At 42.0% G+C, this 22,278-nt stretch overlaps 2 protein-coding genes across 2 annotated transcripts in view; one reads left to right on the forward strand and one right to left on the reverse strand.

Moving 5' to 3' along the window:
• LOC139039451 (hepatoma-derived growth factor-related protein 2-like) overlaps positions 1-6,735 on the reverse strand; it is a 45,500-nt gene extending 38,765 nt beyond the window's left edge. The window contains exons 1-2 of the mRNA XM_070480180.1: positions 6,688-6,735; positions 5,242-5,339 (exon numbers count right to left, since the gene is read on the reverse strand). Of these exons, the coding sequence (XP_070336281.1) occupies positions 5,242-5,339; positions 6,688-6,735 (146 nt within the window). The remainder of the gene's footprint in view (positions 1-5,241; positions 5,340-6,687) is intronic.
• ACO1 (aconitase 1) overlaps positions 1-22,278 on the forward strand; it is a 65,371-nt gene that overhangs the window by 17,378 nt on the left and 25,715 nt on the right. The window contains exons 2-7 of the mRNA XM_020878985.2: positions 8,550-8,668; positions 12,256-12,424; positions 13,895-14,032; positions 20,221-20,290; positions 20,410-20,593; positions 21,101-21,240. Coding sequence (XP_020734644.2) covers positions 8,572-8,668; positions 12,256-12,424; positions 13,895-14,032; positions 20,221-20,290; positions 20,410-20,593; positions 21,101-21,240 — 798 coding nt within the window. The 5' untranslated portion in view covers positions 8,550-8,571. The remainder of the gene's footprint in view (positions 1-8,549; positions 8,669-12,255; positions 12,425-13,894; positions 14,033-20,220; positions 20,291-20,409; positions 20,594-21,100; positions 21,241-22,278) is intronic.

Genomic DNA, 22,278 nt, shown 5'->3' on the forward strand with positions numbered 1-22,278 from the left:
CTCCCATATCTTAGTTATTATAAAGAATGCTGCTTTGAACGTTGGGGTACATGTATCTTTTCAAATTAGTGTTTGCATTTCCTTTGGAATATATACCCAGCAGTGGAATTGCTGGATCATATTTTAGCTCTGGTTTTAGTTTTTTGAGAACCTCCATATTATTTTCCACAGTTCCTGTATCCGTTGACATTCCTAACAACAGCATATGACGGTTCCCTTTCCCCACATCCTGACCACCATTTGTTATTTGTGGTCTTTTTTCTTTTTTTTCATGAAAAATAGTTATATTATTAATTCACCTATCTTGCAAGATTATGAGATTGAGTCTTTTCCTTTTTTTTAATACTATATATATTTTTAAAATTTTAATTATTTTAATTGGAGGTTAATTACTTTAGAGTACTGTGGTGGTTTTGCCATACATTCACATGAATAAGCCATAGGTGTACATGTGTTCCCCATCCTGAACCCCCTCCCACCTCCCTCTCCATCCCATCCCTCAGGATCATCCCAGTGTACCAGCCCTGAGCACCCTGTCTCATGCATCGAACCTGGACTGGCGATCTGTTTCACATATGATAATATACATGTTTCAGTGCTATTCTCTCAAATCATCCCACCCTCGCCTTCTCCCACAGAGTCCAAAAGACTGCTCAGTACATTTGTGTCTCTTTTGCTGTCTCACATACAGGGTTATCATTACCATCTTTCTGAATTCCATATATATGCGTTAGTATATTGTGTTGGTGTTTTTCTTTCTGGCTTACTTCACTGTATAATAGTCTCCAGTTTCATCCACCTCATTAGAACTGATTCAAATGTATTCTTTTAATGGCTGAGTAATATTCCATTGTCTATATGTACCACAGCTTTCTTATCCATTCATCTGCTGATGGACATCTAGGTTGCTTCCATGTCCTAGCTATTGAAAACAGTGCTGCAATGAACATTGGGATACACGTGTCTCTTTCAAATCTAGTTTCCTCGGTGTGTATGCCCAGGAGTGGGATTGCTGGGTCATATGGCAGTTCTATTTCCAGTTTTTTAAGGAATCTCCACACTGTTCTCCATAGTGGCTGTACTAGTTTGCATTCCCACCAAGTGTAAGAGGGTTCCCTTTTGTCCACACCCTCTCCAGCATTTATTGTTTGTAGACATTTGGATAGCAGCCATTCTGAATGGTGTGAAATGGTACCTCATTGTGATTTTGATTTGCATTTCTCTGATAATGAGTGATGTTGAGCATCTTTTCATGTGTGTGTTAGCCATCTGATGTCTTCTTTTCATGATAGCCATTTTTATTGGTGTGAGACTGGTTTTGATTTGCAAAACCACTGACATTGTGGTCTTGGTTTGCCTTTTTCTGATGAGAAGCCATGTTGAACTTTTCATGTGTCTGTTAACTATCTGTATACCTTAACTTTATATCTTTCTTTTTTTATTTATTTACTTATACAATAGTATGTGTGTCTGCTATTTACATCTATAGGATTGATTTGACCTTACTCCTCTGCCTCTCTTAGAATAAACTAGTCATCCAGAACATCCAGATGGTTAAAAACTTAACCACAAGTTGTTGTCCCAAAGTTTAGCTGTCAGTCAGTTCTCTGGAATTTTGAATCATAGAAAGTTCAGTGAATGATTATAAAACTAACTCATGAAAGTGCCAGAAGACTGTAATATGTCAAAGTAGTGTTTTTTTAACTCTATTTATGAAGGATTTTACATTGTTCCACCCCCCCCCCCCCAGGGAAATGTACTTTTAATTGGAAGGAAAATCAGATATGTTTTCTTCCTCGTTCTGCCACTTAGAATCCTATGACCCCCAGGCTATCACCTTTTTAGGGCTTCTGTTTCCTCATCAGGGGAATGTTAGTGATATCTAAGGTTCTTTCATGAAGGCTCAACATTCTCTGGTTTATCTCATTACATCCTCAGCATCTACTGTGCTCACCTAGGGCGTGGTGAGCTCCCCTGATGACTCAGACGGTAAAAGAATCTGCCTGCAATGCCGGAGACTTGGGTTCAATCCCTGCCTAGGTTGGGAAGATCCCCTGGAGGAGGGCATAGCAACCCACTCCAGTATTCTTGCCTGGAAAATCCCACGGATGGAGGAGCCTGGTGGGTTACAGTCCCTGGGGTCACAGAGAGTCGGACATGCCTGAGCAACTGAGCACATGCACACATGGTGATGGGTTCATGCCATGTGGCAAATGCACAAGCGCAGGTGCCCCTCCAAGTCTTCTGCACGTGTCCCAAACTGAGGCCAAAGATCAGTTGGCAGCAACGTCGTCTGTGGCTGGAGAGGATCCCTGCACTGAGCTTTTTACAAGGAGCACAGGTCACTTGGTAAATGTCTCAGATCTGCCCACCCATGCCTCCTGTTTAGTATTCTTAGTGATTTACTTTAAAATTCTGGTGTCCAGCACTCCCTGCCCCACTCCCACTCCTCCATGTACAGAATGTACCTGTAAGGATCATGCTAAGTGACCCAGCTGGTATTTCAGGATGGGTTAGCTTTGAGAAACACCATTTCTCTACCAAACAATTATCTTTTCTTTCAAAATGTGCACAGATGTAGAGTACAAAGGTCTCTTTTTGGATTCCTTTTGTTTAAGAACGGTCCCTGGGTCCCACTTGATTCAGAGGCAAAGGTCAGCAGTTCTGGCCTTCTCAACACAAGCGTTCAGGAAGGACAAGTGCTGAATGAGCTGCAAACTTACTGCTTAAATATAACATTTCCCCTGCTTTCCTTTCTTTAAAAAAAAAAATCTCTTTTCTGCTTTTCTTTTCCTCTTTTTATCTTTTGCCTCCATGCGGTACCACCTTATTCAGCAGAACAGAAGAGGCATCAACCCAAACATATTTCCATGTATATGCTAACCTTTCCTCCTTCCATAAAAGAAAAAACCTAGGATGACACTCCACTCTCTCCAAAACAATCCTGTTTGTTCATTCCTCTCTTTTATTAGTACTGAATGGGAATTAGATAAAACAGAGAAAAGGGAACAATGCGGAGCAGAGAGGAAAGGAATGGAAACAGTGGGGCGTGTGGTTTCTGTGACTGTGGAAGCAGACAGGATTCCCGGGCCAGTTGGTGGGCTTTCTAGCAAAATCACAGATCCCGCAGTAATAATACTTGAGGCTTGGGGATGGGGTTTGAGGGTTCTGGCGAGGGTCAGGCAGACCTATGTATATCCCTGATGCCTAGATTCTACTCTGGTCTGGCTTGTCCCCAAGGCAGAGATCCTTCTCCTCACACCATGCTTGGAATGTGGTCACTTTGGCTCCCTCTTGGGGTTCCTGAAGCACTGGGAACTCCTATAAGGTCATTTGAAATACAAATGATAGAGTGAGTGAACCTGTGGAGTGGCTCTGATTTCCAGAACCCTCCAGGTTTAAAGCAGGTGTTGGGGGAGGGGGGCGGGGAGTAGACATTTCCCAACTCCCAAGCAAAACCAGTTTGGGGTTGCAAAAACACAGCTGCTCTTGCTTTCCACTGACCTGGGGCTCAGAGTGGCAAGGGACATGTGGCAATCAGTGCCCGTCCCAGGCCGCTGTGCTGGCAGAGCCCTAGAAAGAAGGAAAGGCAACTCTCATATTCAAAATTGAGGCTTGTAGGAGGATTTTACAGGCCCACAAGTCTCCTGGCTTTTTATCAACACTAGGGCTTGCTTGGTGGCCTCCAGCCAGCACCTCCATCAGATGAGGAGTTGCCACACCTAGAGAGGTGGCCCCAAGGAGCTGGTAGAGAAAGCCAGAGATCAAAGCCTCCCTCTGCCTCTAACTGGATGTATGCCCTGTGGCGAGCTATCCATGTCTCAGAGCGCAGTCTTCTCTGCTGTAAAATGAGAGTAATGATAGGCTGAAATTTACAGAGTTGTGGCCAGGGTTATAGAAGATGGTATGAAGTCAATGGTACATCCTGATACTTAGTAATTAGTAATTGGTTCGTCTGTCTCCTAACTTCTGCAAGTAAGATTTCCTTCATTTATGGACTGAAACTAGATAATTATTTAGTTTTTAAAGAAAAAAGGAGGTAGATGGAGAGTGCATTACACAACATATTTTCTACAAGAGCCACACTGGTCACCATATGTGAGTGAATGAGTGAAAGTCGCTCAGACATGTCTGACTCTTTGCAACCCCATGGACTGTGGCCCACCAGGCTCCTCTGTTCACGGGATTCTCCAGGCAAGAATCCTGGAGTGGATTGCCATTTACTTCTCCAGGGGATCTTCCCAACCCAGGGATCAAACCCGAGTCTCCCGCACTGCGGGCAGATTCTTTATACCATCTGAGCCACCAGGGAGACATATATACATCCTGAAATGCCAGCTGGCTTTGTAGGGTGGTAGGAACAGCACGAATCATGTAAGACTTCCAGAGTTCTGCTGGGGGCATCTGTAAGCTGTGTTGAGTCGCTTCAGTCATGTCCAACTCCTTGCAACCCCATGGACTGTAGCCTGCCAGGCTCCTCTGTCCATGAGATTCTCCAGGCAAGAATACTGGAGTGGGTTGCCATGCCCTCCTCCAGGGGATCTTCCTGACCCAGGGATCGAATGTGCATCTCATGCCTTGTGCATCGGCAAGTAGGTTCTTTACCGCTAGCACCACCTAGGAAGCCCACATTTGTAAGCGTCAGGGGAGCAAACTGACACGTTGAGTCCTCACCGCGTCATGGCAAATATGAATACAATTTAGCAACTGGTTTGCCCATAGAATTTTGGCAAACTGAGCCCCTTTAGGGCTTGACAGAGAAACAGGAATGATTCAGTGTGACTTAAGACTTTTTACAGATATGACCTGCCCACCATGCCTGGTTCAGCAAAAGGTCCCCACCTCTTCCAGAGTTTCCTTGCCCAAGTTTTCTCTTTAGTTTCCTACTATTCCTCCAAAACACCTACCAGGCTGAGTGAGAAAGCAGGTCAGGGCTCGCCCATGGGTGTGTTTGGTTGGCCGTCATGGTGCAGGCCCACTCAATCGTTTAGGAAAATTTAGTTACCAACATTTGTAAATCAAGAGAGTTTGGGTGGAAATCCAGATTGCCAGCCTCTCTTGAACACCCTCACACCGGGCTGGCATTCCTGCATGCCACCTGTGGCTGGAGCCAAGTGGATGCTGCTCCCTTGGCTGGGCAGACAATGCCTGAGCTGCCTGGCCGGGCGCTGCCTGCTTCCCTTGTTCAGGGCCCCCTCCTGAACTGGGGTGGTGCTTTGGTTTCATTTGTCGCCACCTTACGCATCTCCCTTCCATGATACCTCGCTGCCTTCTGAACCAAGTGGGCGCTCCTCACCTGCCCCTCCACACTGTCCAGCAATGATTGTCAGACCGGACACCTGCCAGAGACACCCGGGATATTACTGGGTCCTGCTGCTCCCCCAGTCCCTTCTGATTCAGCAGCTTGGGGGGGCGGGGGTGGGAGCCAGGAGTCTATTGTTAACAAGAAGGATCCCCAGTTAATTCTCCTGCAGATGACCTGGCGTGCGTACTTTTATAAATAGAGTGGCAACATGCCCCAGCGTCCCCTGCTGGCCTTTCTTTAGTTTCAGTTCCAGAATTCCTAGAGAAGGCAGGCACTTGGCCTTCAGTCTCCCCCACCAATGGAAGCTCCAGCAAAAACCACGTGGGACGAGACTTCCACGGCGGCCCACTGGTTAAGACTTTGCCATCCAATGCAGGAGTGCCGGTTCCATCCCTGGCTGGGGAGCTAGGATCCCACATGCCCTGAGGCCCCAAAACCAGAACATACACAGCAGAAGCAATACTATAGCAAATTCACTTAAGATTTTTTTTTTTTTTTTAAACCATGTGGGTCTGGGGGAAAGAAGCCTCTCCCAGCAACAAGGTGCTGGTCAGACCCGTCCCCCACTCCCCTACACAGACACACAGACACCCAGACACCCACACCCACTCACACACACTGCCTCTCACACACACATGCCTTTCCACTGCATTCTCTCCTGTCCACTACAGGTGCCCAGGCTGTCCTGGCCCTCCTGCACGGGGAGCCCCAGGAAGGCAGGGCTACTCCTCAGTCAGCTGCCTCTCCTCAGAATGGCCCAGCACTGGACTTCAGAGTGAACGAACACATTCTCTCTCTCAAGAAAATGAGTTTTTAACTCATTTTCAAACAACTTTTTTGTACTCAGTTTAAAATGCAAACAGTACCAAAGGATATACGATGAATGTGAGTCTTCCTCCCAGTCCTGACTTTCAGGCTTCTGTCCCTCTTAAGGGGCTTCCCTCGTGGTTCAGACAGTAAAGAATCTGCGTGCAGTGTAGGAGACCCAGGTTTGATCCCTGGATCGGGAAGATCCCCTGGAGAAGGGAATGGCAGCCCACTCCAGTATTCTTGTCTGGAGCATCCTGTGGACAGAAGAGCCTGGCAGGCTACAGTCGTGGGGCTACACAGAGTTGGACATGACAGAGCGACTTTCACTCACTCACTCCCTAAAGGAACCATCTGTTTTGTGTCTTGATGAAAATACCGGCCTGTCTCTGGAGACAAGGCCCACTGTCACTGTTCATCCTCACAAACAGTTGTTTTCTCTACAAACGGTCCTCGATTTACAATGGTTCAACTTACGACTTCTTTTTTTACCACTTCGGTGCAAAAGCGACAGGCATTCAGTAGAAACACACTTTGAGCCTTGAGTTTGGGTCCTTGCTGGTGCTAGGCAGTACCGTACTCTGCTGTGATGGTGAGGAGCTGCAGCCGCAGCTCCCAGTCATCACGCCATCACTGGGACGAACAACCTCACAGCCATTCTGTACTCAGACAGCCACTCTGTTTCTCGTTTTCAGTAGTCAGTACATTACATGGGATATTCAACTCTGTGTTAGGTTATCTTGCCCAGCTGTAAGCTAGCGTAAGAGTTCTGAGAGTATCTGTGGTAGGCTTGGCTAAGCTGTGATGTTCAGTAGCTTAGTACATTAAATGCATTTCAGCTTATGGTATTTCCAATTTATGATGGGTTTATCGAGATACCGGAGAAGGCAGTGGCACCCCACTCCAGTACTTTTGCCTGGAAAATCCCATGGACGGAGGAGCCTGGTAGGCTGCAGTCCATGGGGTCGCTAAGAGTCAGACACGACTGAGCGACTTCACTTTCAGTTTTCAGTTTCACGCATTGGAGAAAGAAATGGCAACCCACTCCAGTGTTCTTGCCTGGAGAATCCCAGGGACGGGGGAGCCTGGTGGGCTGCCGTCTAAGGGGTTGCACAGAGTCGGACACGACTGAAATGACTTAGCAGCAGCAGCAGCAGTATCGAGATAATCTTTTCATCTTTTTCATTTTATAGTAATATGTTGATCATTTCATATCAGTCATCTGCAAAATAGGTTGAACTTTTAAATATTCATAAAACCTTGGATTAAGTAGGGAAATTTTACTATTCTTGTATAATAATTAAGACAGAAGAATGGACTGATAAGGATTTTCTCCAGAGAGGTAGATCTAGAAACCAAGTCTTCCAACTCCTACCCTGGAGTGTTTTGCTCTAAGTCGTATAGTTATTTGAATCACTGTTTATCTGTATGGTGCAGGCCGGATCTTTTTTGTTTATCACTTACAATTTATTAAAAGATACAGGAGAAATTCTGCCCAGAGCTGGGGTAGAGGGTCCTCTCCAGACTTATTTGGGAGTTTGGCCTTTTATACATCCACCAGGTACCTTATCCACCAGGTACCTTACGGAGAAGGCAATGGCACCCCACTCCAGTACTCTTGCCTGGAAAATCCCATGGACGGAGGAACCTAGTAGGCTACAGTCCATGGGGTTTCGAAGAGTCGGACACGACTGAGCGACTTCACTTTCACTTTTCACTTTCATGCATTGGAGAAGGAAATGGCAACCCACTCCAGTGTTCTTGCCTGGAGAATCCCAGGGACGGGAGCCTGGTGGGTTGCCGTCTATGGGGTCACACAGAGTTGGACACGACTGACGTGACTTAGCAGCAGCAGCACGTACCTTAAAGATTCCTTGATGTGAACACAGTCTTGCTACTGTATGTAAAAGTGAGTCCAGAAGACTTCTAACTAGCAAGTTTATTTAAAATGCTGCAGAGGCAGTTACGAAAGCAAACAGCTGTTTCCAAGCCTGCTCTTCCAGAGTTCAGGCTTTATGTAGTTGTGCAGTGTCACCTGCTCCAGACCTCTTACCTCCTATCAAGCAAAACATGAATCCAGCTCAGATGTTCATATGTTTTCGATTTCCCATGTGACACTTCCTTCATTTCGCTTTTTCCTCATGTCTTATCAGTGCAATCATGTTGGAAAGTTGCAGATATAAGACAAAAGAAGTTTGTAATTGTATACTCTTTAGAGGTGAATGCTGGCTTTCACAGGAGCTTCACAGAGGTCATTTTCTTTGCTAAGAATATCATTCTGGTATTCATTTGTGTCCCACCTTCCCACTACTCTGAAAAGATAAGTGATTTCTTGAAGTCAATGTATATCATAATTGTTAAAGAGGGCAAATACTTGTTGGAATAAATAAGATCCAGCTTTGAGAGTAGAAACTTAAATTTTCTCTGTCCTTTTCAGGGACACGTGGTTATCAGGAATCATGAGCAACCCATTTGCACACCTTGTTGAGCCTTTGGATCCTGCACAACCAGGAAAGAAATTCTTCAATTTGAATAAATTGGAGGATTCCAGATATGGTAGGTACATGACTCTTTGATATAAATGCTCTGATAGCAATTGGAATATCAGTTGCATAATAACTAAATTACCTAATAAATCTGCCTTTAGGAGAGTTGGAAGAGGGAGTAGCAGAGAATGGCTGAATGGTCTTGGATTAACCACACAAATACACACACACACCCTTCTTACATTGCTCATTTTCAAGTAGATAATGATTATATACATGTAACATTTATATAACACTTGGTATAGAGATTGTTTGTACATGTATATTATTTAATCTAAATAACAAGCCTATCAGGCTATATTCAAAAACATTAAAAAGTCCTGAGGAAGCTGAGGCCCAAAGAGAGTCAGTGACATGAAATAGCAACTATATAGGTAGTAGGCAGCCAGGGGCAACAGTCAGGCTGCTGGGTGGTGGATTGCCCTAGAGCGAGCAGTTTCAGCAGACAGCCTGGGGAGCCCAGCATCAGTCAGCTCCAGCCAACAGCTCCAGCAGGGCCTTTGCCCAGGTCCCCGGGTGGAATGTTGACCAGCACACCCAGCAGCCAGTGAAGGTTTACACGCAACGAGAACCAACAGTGGATAAGCCAGGGCACTGGGCCTGTCCTCCAGCTACATGGAACCGCTGAAGGGCGTGTCCCTGCTAGTCAGGGCCTGACAAGACGTGGTCCACTGGAGAAGGGAATGGCAAATCACTCCAGTATTCTTGCCTTGAGAACCCCATGAACAATATGAAAAGGCAAAAAGATATGACACTGAAAGATGAGCCTCCCAGGTCTGTAGGTGTCCAGTATGCTACTGGGGAAGAGCAGAGAAAACGCTTCAGAAAGAATGAAGAAGCTGAGCCAAAGTGGAAAGGACTCCCAGCTGTGCTGTGTCTGGTGGTGAAAGTCAAGTCTGACGCTGTAAAGAACAGTATTGAATGGGAACCTGGAATGTTAGGTCCGTGAATCAAGGTACATTGGAAGTGGTCAAAAAGGAAGTGGCAAGAGTGAACACTGGCGTTTTAGGAATCACTGAACTAAAATGGGAATGGGAGAATTTAATAACGATGACTATTATAATGACTACTGTGGACAAGAATCCCTTAGAAGAAAATGGAGTAGCGCTCACAGTCAACAAAAGAGTCTGAAATGCAGTACTTGTGTGCAGTCTCAAAAATGAGAGAATGATCTCTGTTCGTCTTCAAGGCAAACCATTCAACATCACAGTAATTCAAGTCTAGGCCCCAACCACTAATGCCAAAGAAGCTAAAGTTGAACAATTCTATGAAGACCTAAACAAGACCTTCTAGAACTAGCAACAACAACAACAAAAAATGTCCTTTTCATCATATGGGACTGGAATGCAAAAGTAGGAAGTCAAGAGATACCTAGAGTAACAGGCATGTTTGGTCTTGGAGTAAAAAATGAAGCAGGGCAAAGGCTAACGAAAGTTTTGCCAAGAGAACATACTGATGAGAGCAAACACCCTTTTCCAACAACATAAGAGACAACTCTACACATGGACATCACCAGGTGGTCAACCCCAAAATCAGATTGATTACATTCTTCGCAGCCGAAGATGGAGAAACTCTATACAGTCAACAAAATCAAGACCTGGAGCAGACTGTGGCTCAGACCGTCAGCACCTTATTGGAAAATTCAAGCTCAAATTGAAGAAAGAAGGGAAAACCACTTGACCATTCAGGTATGACCTAAATCGAATCCCTTATGATTATACAGTGGAGGTGACAAATAGATTCAAGGGATTAGATCTGGTTGACAGAGTGCCTGAAGAACTATGGACAGAGGTTCATAATAGTGTACAGGAGGTGGTGACCAAATCCATCCCTGAGAAGAAGAAATGCAGGAAGGCAAAATGGTTGTCTGAGGAGGACTTACAAATAGCTGAGAAAAGAAGAGAAGCAAAAGGCAGGGAAAGATACACTGAACTGAATGCAGAGTTCCAGAGAAAAGCAAAGAGAGATAAGAAAGCCTTAAGTGAACAATGCACATAAATAGAGAAAGAACAATAGAATGGGAAATACTAGAGATCTCTTCAAGAAAAGAGAGATTCCAAGGGAACATTTCATGCACAGATGGTCACAATAAAGGAGAGAAATGGCAAGAACCTAACAGAAATGGAAGAGATTAAGAAGAGGTGGCAAGAATACACAGAACTGTACGAAAAAGTTCTTAATGACCCAGATAACCACAATGGTGTGATCACTCACCTAGAGCCAGATTTCCTGGAGTATGAATTCAAGTGGGCCTTAGGAAGCATTACTACAAACAAAACTAGTGGAGGTGATGGAATTCCAGCTGAGCTATTTCAAATCCTAAAAGATGATGCTGTGAAAGTGCTGCACTCAATATGGCAGCAAATCCGGAAAACTCAGCAATGGCCACAGGACTGGAAAAGGTCAGTTCTCATTCCAGTCCCTAAGGTTAATGCAAAGGAATGTTCAGACTACCATACAATTGTACTCATTTCACATACTAGCAAGGTAATGTTCAAAATCCTTCAAGCTAGGCTTCAGCAGTGTGTACATCTTCCAGATGCCAACATCCACTGGATCAAACCAGTCAGTCCTAAAGGAAATCAACCAGGTGGTCAATGACTATCCAATGGAAGGACTGATGCTGACGCTGAAGCTCCAGTTCTTTGGCTGCGTGATGCTGATTCACTGGAAAAGACCCTGATGCTAGGAAAGACTGAGGGCAAGAGTAGAAGGGAATGACACAGGGTAAGATGGTTGGATGGCATCACTGACTCAATGGACATGAGTTTGAGCAAGCTCAGGGCGATAGTGAAGGACAGGGAAGCCTGGCATGTTGCAGTCCATGGTGCTCAGTGTCAGACACAACTTGGCAACTGAACAACAACAAAAAGATAGCGGGAGAGGATGAAAACACAAGCCTTTTTGTCCCAACTCCTGTGTTTTCTGCCTTTGTACTCTTGCCTTTTCTGGATAATACTAGTGAATAATTCTTATGTGTCAAGATGAACCACTTCTTTTATAAGCAAAATAAATTTTCTTAAAAATTACCATTGTCTTATTCTAAAAAACATGGTTACCAATGACCATACTCCATGGAGTTTAGGTGTTTATTTCCTTTGAAAGGTATATATGACTATTCTTTGGTCTCAGTTTAATCATTGTAAAGGGTTATTTTCTCATTTTTTACACACTGAGGTTTCATAAGAAATACTACTCTGTATATATGTGTGTGTGTGTGTGTGTGTGTGTGTTTTACTAACAGAAATATAGCAAATTAAATAATCTAGACTGATTTCTTTCATGATAACTTAAGGGAAGCTCTGTTGCTGGATTCCAAGGCTAGGCAGCCACTGGTTATGAAAGAGTTAACTGTAGTATTTTATTTCTGCCCAGGCTATAGGTATTTTCTAATAACTGAATGTCTCAAACCCATTCAATATTCTTATATTTCAAATCATTAAAATCAGTTTGAATTTACTCTCTTTCCCTGTTGAAAGACTAGAGGGGATGTTGCCTGTATCAAGTTTGGATGGAGATTGGCTTTAAAGAGCTCTGATAATAAGATGTCTCATGGTTTTTTGTTTGTTTTGTTATGCTTTCTCCTTTTATTCCTAGGATCCTTACCATTTTCTATCAGAGTTCTCCTGGAGGCAGCCATTCGGAACTGTGATCAATTTCTGGTGAAGAAAAATGATGTTGAAAATATCCTGAATTGGAAGGTCATGCAGCATAAGAACATAGAAGTGCCCTTTAAGCCTGCCCGAGTCATCCTGCAGGACTTTACGTGAGCCTCGTGTCACCTTACTCTCTTCTCTCCCTCCCTTGCCAGCCTGTAAAGAAGGCTTTTTAAAGGCAAAAACAAAAAAACAACACAGTGACTGTGAGATTTTTCACTCAATATTCAGAGACACTTGAAAGCAAAAGAGTTCATCCCAGATGGCAAGAGATAATCTCAGGGATGGTACTCACCCACCTTTCCCAGTGGTGGAGGACACTGTCCTTGGTCTGAAGACCCTAGTCTTCAGTGTACTAGCAAAAAAGTTGAAAGAAACAGCATGAAGTGGAACTGTCTTAGAATCTTTTCTCCCCCACATCCTCTCACCCAGGGAGCCAGGGGTTTTTTTTTGGTTTTTTTTTATGTTTTTTTTACTTTTTTTTTTTCTTTTCATTTATTTTTATTAGTTGGAGGCTAATTACTTTACAATATTGTAGTGGTTTTGGCCATACATTGACATGAATCAGTCATGGATTTCCATGTGTTCCCCATCCCGATCCCCTCTCCCACCCCATCCCATCCCTCTGGGGGGAGCCAGGTTTTAAACAGCCATCCTTGGAATGTTGATATGTATCACTGGAGGGGAGATACATAGTTTGCAAGGCCTGATGTGTTGCTGTTAAGTCTCTGCTCACATCCTGCTAGTCTGAAGAACTGCTTCCCATCACAGCCTCACTTTAAAAAAAAAATTTATGTATTTATTTGTTTATTTTTGGCTGCACTGGGTCTTTATGGCTGCCCGCGGCTTTTAGCTGCAGCGAGCAGGGAATACTCTGTAGTTGTGGAACGCTGGCTTCTCACTGCGGTGGCCTCTCGTGTTTCAGAGCACAGGCTCAGCAGTTGAGGCATGCGGGCTGAGTGGCCTGTGACGTACGGGATCTTCCCGGACCAGGGACTGAAGCTGTGTCCCCTGCATTGGCAGGTGGGTTCTCAGTCACTGGACCACCAGGGGAACCCTTCACAGCCTCATTTTGAGACAACTACCTTTTCATTTTTTTAAACGATGTTATTTTATCACTTCTGGAGACCAAATTTCATTTTTTTAGAGGATGATTACTCATATTTTATTCTCTAATATAATAAAAAGAATGGATGCGCTTGATATAAACTTGATTCACAGCCTTCTTTTCTGAGTTATATCCATTCCTTTAAATTTGGCCTGAAGTTGAGGAGTGTGATCTGTATATCTTGCCCAGGTCTTCGTTAGCCCACCATGTGAGTACGAAACAGTGATAGCAGAAAAAGTTCCAAAGTTTTTAAGTGCCAGCTTTCTGACAGTTTCTCTGCGTAAACCACATTGGTTGTAAACTTTAATGCAGGAGTAAAATTGCATATAGAGGTACCACTCAGCCATGATGCTCATTACTGATGTTATTTCCACTCAAGGAAATGTATTTTCAGCAGAAACAAAAGCTGAAAAAAAGCCGCATAACACTTGTTTAACAGATTTGTTTTCTGCTTAATTCTCCTATTCCTTAGGGGTGTGCCAGCTGTGGTTGACTTTGCTGCCATGCGTGATGCTGTGAAAAAGTTAGGAGGCAATCCAGAGAAAATAAACCCCATCTGTCCTGCTGATCTTGTCATTGATCATTCCATCCAGGTTGATTTCAACAGAAGGTGAGAGACTAGGATGAATATTTGGATTTTCTGTTTGTGCAAAATCTTGGAGTATAAGTCTTTCTTGTGTGTGTGTATATCATTAAATAAAAGAAGAAAAATCTTTAAAAGATATATTCAGAAAAACTCAAACTTACTATATATTTTCCCTTGAATTTTTTTTTGGTGACGGGGACATTAATCTTCTTTTTCTTTCTATTTACTTCCTGTGGGGGAGCAGGCTGTGTTTAAGCTTGAAATTTGGATGAAAAACACTAACAAATTTCTACCAGGAGAGCTTGTTAGTACAAGTATGTGTGTGACCTTAAAAGAGTTTAGGTGTTTTGTTTTGCTTTTTCTAACCACTTGATCCTTATTCCTCTCTTGATTCCAAGTAATTATTTTATATCTAGCCATCGCTGCCTCTCCACATGGTGTCCATATGTCTGTACCTTTCTTTTCTTTTGTTCCTTCTACTGTTCGGGATATCCGCTTCTCTCTTCCTGCCATAACCCTACCAATAACCTACCAGTAAAATCTCAGTGGCAGCAGACGATAAAAATTTCTCTTACATGGCTACCAGTTATTTGGGAGGTGAGCTAATCTCAGCTGAGGTTGGTTGGGCAGCCATGCCTCACCCAGCCGTGACTGGGTTGACTGCTTCCACTGCACATCTGCAGGGCAGCGGGGCCTGCCCCATTCTCTGCGGGCTGCTGTGGGAGCCCAGGCTGAAGGAGAAAGCAGCTGTCTGGGCATCACAGAGGCTGGAGAGAGCAAGCGGGAACCTACAGTATCTCTCAAGGCCTTGATGAGGGACTGCCATCTGATCACTTCTGTTCACAATGACATTAATCAGAGGAAGGCCCGCGGTCGAGCCCAAAGTCAGGGGTGGAGGCATACACCCCAGTAACTGCAAGATTACTTAACAAGGATATGAATACAGGGAGGGCAGCCAGGTACTGCTAGAAGGCTGACACCTTCACCTAGAAAAATAACTAAGTAAAATTATTTCCAACTTTAGATAGAACCTTAGTTAAAAAGAAATAACTGTTCTGCATACACTGCTGGGAAAATTAAATCTTTGGTAGAAAAGATAGTACCTATGATTGAAAGCATTAATATTTTTAAAATTAAATCATCAAACATTTAGAAGAAAATGTAACTTTATACATGTCAAATGTCTTGATAAGAAAGACTTTTCCCAATTGAGAGGCAATGAATGAAACAAAGTCACAAAAACGATAGATGTAAGGACTTCACAGTTAACAGGAGGTAACGTGGAAATATATTCAATAAAGAGTTAATAGCCTTAATATGTACAGAGTATGTGTGACCTATTAAAAAAGAAAGAAAGAAACAATAAAACCCAGCAAACAAATGGGCAAAGCAAAGTAGACATTTCACAGGAAATGGAAATGGTAAACAGTATATAAAGCCTTTTCAACTTTACAAGTAATAAAAAGGTAAATTAAACCCTTGAGATACCATTTTCTCTTATCAGCATAGTTAAGATTAGAAAATAAATGTTATTAATTATAAAGGTGTCATGATGGAGACACTTTTATATGCTGCTGATAGCGCTAGAAATTAGAAATAATGAAAGCACTGTGTATTTGGATCCTTAGAAATTGCCATATCCTTTGAAATCCCAGTAAAAATCCTGGGATTTACCTTTTATAGATTTGTGAAATTAAGCAGAAGCTTAGTGACTAAATAGTAATTCATGTCAATGTATGGCAAAAACCACTACAATATTGTAAAGTAATTAGCCTCCAATGAATAAAAATAAATGGAAAAAAAATTAAAATTAAAAATAAATAAATAAATTAAGTATTGTTTATAATAGAGAAAACCTAGAAGCATTCTAGGTGTCCCAACAAAGGAGAGTGATTTATTAAATTACATACATCCTTAAAATAAATATATTAAGTAACCTTTAGGGTTATATATAAATCCTTAATAACACTTGGAACATGCTCATGTGTTAGCTCAAGGAACCAGGGAGAAATTTCCTGTGTAGAGTGATCTCAGCTCAGTGAAAAGCTAGGCAGAGATTAAAGAATTGGAAAGAGAGGTGCGAAACTGCTAAGCGATTGTAACTATTCTTTATTTTTACAATAAGAAGCTGTTGTTTTTATCATAGAAGTTCATTTAAGAATGTGAAACCAACCGCACAAAGGGGGAAACCCAAACCTTTATTTGCTTCCTTGGCAATTTAAGTGGGTTCCATATAGCCTTAAGACAAATGTAGAAACTGGTCATTCTCAAATTAGTATTGACAATACCCAAACCAGAAAAATTCAGGAACAGAGAGAAATCTGCTTTGTCTCCTGAACTGTTGGTTCTTGGAACAAACAGACTGGATACTTGCCAGCTCTTTCCTTTCCTTTGGACTCTAAACCCATCCTTAGGTGACATGTCTTTTTTTTTTTTCCCCTTAAATTACATGAGCTCAATCTAATATTTTTATTTCAAATGGAAGAGTTAAAAATACACAAACTATTGTCCTATTGAAGAGTAAGTATGTTTCCTAAAGTCCCACTTTGGAAATGAATAAAAAGTAAGCTCACAAAGGCAAAGGAGAAGAGGATGGCAGAGAATGAAATGGTTGGATAGCATCACTGACTCAATGGACATGAGTCTGAGCAAACTCCAGGAGATAGTGAAGGACAGGGAAGTCCATGGGGTCACAAAGAGTTGGATATGATTTAGCAACTGAACAACAACCTCACAAAATCATTCTTAAAGACTTATCTTTCTTGAAGACTCTCATTGGCCTTCATGGATTTACCTTTATATCCCTGGCCTGAAAGGTAAAAGTACTGGTGGAGACAGAATTGCAATTGTTTTAATGTCTGAAGTTATTTGACTCAAAACTCAAAGAACTCCTGACTCTTAAGTAGGTAAAGAACCTGAATCAGCACTGAGTTCACTGTGACTTGGCTTCCTCTTTTAGCTGTGACATCTATCAACTCTGGTTTCAATTTTTGATGGATCTTTTTCATTTACACTGTAATACTGAAAATATTGTTTTGAAAAACGCAAAGTCCAAGGTTGAGCTTTGATCCAAAATGATACCCAAATCTAGCAAACACTTTTTTTTTTTTAATTCGAGAGAAACATCTGTGAGAAGCATTTTCATTGCTAGTGTTTTGTTTTTATTTCTTGAGTTTGGTTTTGCAACTTGACCTCCCAGTCTTGTTTCCTCATTTTTGTAAAGAATTAAATGTGATATGTCTCAACTTTTGTGGAACTCTGTGCTGTGGGCTTATTTCCAGCTATTTCCAGAAATGAACTAGTATAACTGTGTAAAGGGTGGTGGGATGGTGAATTTTCTCAGTTAAGTATTTCTAAGCTCTTTCCTTTGTTTGAATATTAGTAATTGGCTTCACACTATCTTTAGGAATCAAGAGTCTAACTAATGCATTATTATAATGTTTTTCAAAGTTATCTCAGAAATAACCTTTTTTAAAATCCCAACAAGAATATAGCCATTTCCAACCAGATTTCAAGAATGTCTGAACTATTTCCTCTATAAATATTTTCTGTGAATTTCTGGAGTACCATTAAATGTAATACTCAGAAACTTTGAACTACATCCAGATCTGATTTCAATTTATGTAAATAAGGAGACATTTCCTCTTTAATCTGTGAGGCCATTCACATTCAGAGATCTTATTAAAAACTCACCATATTGGGTAAATCTAGGACAGTTCTGAGTGGTAGAAAACTCTGAATTCTAGGTCTGTTTATTCATTCGAATAACTAGAACTAAGTTAAAGAAAGAGCCAAGGTTAGCATGAAAGTTGTTCTGTTTCAGTGACTAAAAGGGTTGTTGGTGGTGGGTTTTTTTTTTTTTAACTTAGAATTAGCATATTGTAAAGCAGCCTAAGCATTCTGGCTTCTGCTTGTCCTGTGACTATTGTCATTCATATCAAACTGATGGTCCCAAAATTCTGTGGGTTAAATGGTCTTCTTCCAGTCCTGCTTCTGCTGTAAGGAGCTCTGACATCCTTCTAGAGACAGGAGGATGAGGCATGATGACTGGGAGTCCGTGGGTGTTCAGAGTACAGCAGAAGAGATGGAGCAGGGCCATACATGATTAAGAACAATGTTCCAAGATGCCTTTCCCTTTTTTTTTTAATTAAAAATAATTCTATTTAACAGACCTATTGTGTGCCAGTATTTGTTCAAGAAGCAGGTTAGTCTCAAAAAGCAGAGAGATTAGAGAATGCATAGCTTGAATGTAGTTAGCAAGTGTAGGAACGAAATCACTAACTTGGAGAGTTGGGGGGTTCTTCCAGGAGTATCACTTGATCTAGGTCCCCAGGCACATTTACCACAAGGAGCTGGAAAGGCATTCTACACAGAGAACAGAGCGTGCGAAGGCACGAGGAAAGTGTGGTGTGGGAGAGAATGAAGGCCACAGTGCAGCTGAAGCTGAAAGTTTGGACTGGAGGATGGGAGAGAGTGCATGAAGGAAGTCTGAGGTCAGACTGAAGGACCTTGTTTTTTAAAGAAAAGGATTTGTACTTTATTTAGAAAATGGGATCCCCTGACAGATTCAACATGGGTTGTAACGATCTTTTTTTTTTTTTGAAAACCAAATTCTGGTGACAGTACAAAAGATAGGTTGACTAGATTGAGAAAAACTGGACAGGAGGCTGTTTCTGAAATAAATACTCTGATAGCTGTAGGTACTAAGTGGGAGAAGAGATCTTTAGATGAGGGATGGACAGACAAAGACAAGTAGGAGGATGTAGGGAGGAAGGTCACACATTAGGCTCTGACCTGTTGCATTTGTGGTGCCCAAAGCATTCCTGGTGTAGATGCTTAGGATACATTGGGAATATGAATCTGGACCTGAAGACACAGGTGGGGACCGGAGGGATGGAGCCCTCAGTGTACTGGTATGAAGGTGGAGGACCTGAAGACACAGGTGGGGACTGGAGGGATGGAGCCCTCAGTGTACTTGGAAAAGTTATCTAATCTTTCTGTGCCTCAGCTTCCTCTTCTATACATTGGGGTAATAGTAGTACCTATGTGAGGGGTTGTTAAAATGATTGAATGAGCACATGTGTAAACTCTATGACGCATCTTGCAATCTTGCACTTTGTCTTCTGCTATAATTATTATGGAGGCTGTTGCTATTACAATACCAGCACCACTGCTACAGTTTCTGTAACTACTACTGCAAGGAGGCAGTATAGGGATTTAGAACATCGATTCTGGAGTCAGACTGCCTGGGTTTCAATATCAAGTCCATCATTTACTTGCTGGGTGGTCTGGAGCACCTTACCTTCTGTCTGTCTCCTCCTGAAAGAAATGTGGATATTAGTTGCCCCTAACTTAAAGGGCTGTTTTGGAGACTAACTTAGAAAACAGTAAAGCACTTTAGTGCCTAGCTCTCGTAATGTCAGTAAGTGTTAATTATCAATTAGTGAAGTCTGACTTGGGTCTTAGCAATTAACTTTACTATCCTTCCATGTGTTCAGTCAGTCCATGACACATGCTTCCTGTGTGCTCAGCATGCAGAGTTACCACTATGACTTATTCTACCTTGACTCAAAACAATGCAGTTTGATTATAAAAATCCTGGAAAAGCTTCCTGATACTCTGCATTGTCCATGTCCATCCTGATGGATGGAATGACTTTGAGCAAACCTTGGCATGTAATTTGGGTTTTATAGATGTTCTTGGGTGGCACCATCTGCCCTATAAACCTCCATTTGGAGGATAGGAGGTTGTGATCCTACAAATTCTTGTGCCTCTTGGCATCACTGGGTCCCTGTCTCCCAACATAAAACAGATGAAAATGCCAGGCCCAGGAATGGCTCAGCTCAGAGGGGTGTTGTAACAAAGTCACAGATGAGAAAGGTGTATGGAAAGAAGGCTTCTTTAAGAATCTAAACTACTGTTCTCATCATAAATGTCTTAAGTCTGTTTCTAAGACTCAGACTTTATGATTAGAATAGTTTTTACTTAGATTCACTTAATGTTTTCTATCCACCATGTTTAAAGGCATTGTAAAAAATCACCTGAATCAAAAAATAATCTTTTTTCTTTAATTAACTCTTCTTTGCCATGTGAATAAATGCATTACCACCCAGCAGGCCTACAGATAATATGCCATTTGACTTACTATCATCAATAACTTTGGTAACATATTAAGCCTTAAAATTTACACGTTTAGTTGTTCTCTTTGACAGGGCAGACAGTTTAAAGAAGAATCAAGACTTGGAATTTGAAAGAAATAAAGAACGATTTGAATTTTTAAAGGTACGGGCAGAGCTTGGTTCCATTGATTGATTCTTCATATGTGTGGGGTGCAAGGGAGCGGTGAGCTGCATAAAAGTGTGTCTGGCATTCACAGTGTTCCTCCCATTTCTCAACCCTAGTGGGGCTCTCAGGCCTTTCACAACATGAGGATTATTCCACCGGGTTCAGGAATCATCCACCAAGTGAATCTGGAGTATTTGGCAAGAGTGGTCTTTGATCAGGATGGATATTACTACCCAGACAGCCTTGTGGGCACAGATTCACACACCACCATGATTGATGGTTTGGGCGTCCTCGGTTGGGGTGAGTGGTTCCTGTGCCATATATGCTGGTCTATGGCATGGACCTCGATTTACTTTGATAGCGTTACATTCCAGGAGCATGAATTTGAATGACCAACAAATATCGGAAAGGTATTTTTGTCTGTTTTGCTTACTGCTTTATTTCCAGTATCCCGAAAAGTGTTTTGTGCCTTTTACGCACTGAGTATAATGTTTGGAAGAATGAATTGGAACAGGGGGTTATGGACATTTAAAATAATTTAAAACCACCCAGAGAGTTTGTTAAAAATGGATACTCCTGACCCTCACTCTCCTTTTCTGTGTGGAATCACGGGGATTTTGATCTAGATGTCGGGAGACCCCACTCCAAGAAACACTTGTTAAAAATTCTGTAGAGGGAAATAAAGGAAAGATAACCGTTCTTTATGGAAATATAACTCTACACTAGTAAAATACTGTAAGTGGGTTGACTACTTATTAATGATACTGAACTATGCCTTAGGAGTCATGAAACCATTTTTGCATACAGGTGTGGGTGGTATCGAAGCGGAAGCTGTGATGCTGGGCCAGCCAATCAGCATGGTGCTTCCCCAGGTGATCGGCTACCAGCTGGTGGGAAGTCCCCACCCCCTGGTAACATCCACTGATATCGTGCTTACCATCACCAAGGTAACCAAGCGCTGCCTCTTCTGGGGTCTTAGAGAGTCTCAGTGACAAACTGGGAGGAAGTCCTTAATGGACTCTCTCTTGGTTTCCATGTGCTAGGAATGCTAGGAAACAGTACATTGATGACTTTAAAAGAGACAAGATAAGGTGAGAATTCTGCGGTCAAATTTCAGATCATTAGGTTCACGTTACTCTTCTGTTGCTGCATGGATCTTTCTCTTTGGAAAAAAAAAATGTTTTTGAAGCCGTGAAATAGTTTAAATACACAGAAGTTAAAATGACACTTATATGCCCACCACATAAACTTAACAGATGGTAACATTTTGCTGTTTTTGCTTCAGAGCTCTCTCTGTATGTACATTTTTTTAAGAAGTGAAATGTGATGTTTATGGCTAAAGCCACCCTCCTCATTTCTAAAGATAATCATTATGCTGAGGTTGTACAAAATCATTTCCATGCATGTGTTTATACTTCTGTACTTTTTTCGTGTGGTTCTTTGTATGTAAATAACAAACTCTTTCTATGAATAATTTTTGACTTTTAAAATTTCTTTGTATTATATGTTACATTATTGTAAGGGATGATTTTCCAAGCTAGAAAATTTGCCCTTGTTGGAAGTAATCTTTTATGATGATTTGCTTGCTTTGCAGAAGAAGGCAGTTTCATTTTGAAAGATTATTAGAAAAGTAATTTTTTTATTATTACAAAGTTTTTTCTGGTTGTATAATTTGGAGGCTTGGGGTATTTGGGATGGATACTATACTTTTGATTTAATCTTCATGAAAATCAGAATTGGATATGTTTGAATACTACAGCTTATCAGAGATGTCCACATTGTTCAAGTATAGAATAATATAGGATTTACCCACAAAATTTGGCAGAATGCCACATAATCAGAAGAGCCTGTCTGCGTGGTTGTCCACACTTCATGAAACTGATTTCATGCAGGCCCAAGCTGGTCACTGATGCTGCAGCTCTGGCTGATGGCTTGAATGGAAAAGATGTGGGAGTCAGACTGCCTGAATCTTTTGGTTACATTTG

The sequence above is a fragment of the Odocoileus virginianus genome, chromosome 18, assembly GCF_023699985.2.
Source record: "Odocoileus virginianus isolate 20LAN1187 ecotype Illinois chromosome 18, Ovbor_1.2, whole genome shotgun sequence".
Taxonomy (NCBI): domain Eukaryota; kingdom Metazoa; phylum Chordata; class Mammalia; order Artiodactyla; family Cervidae; genus Odocoileus; species Odocoileus virginianus.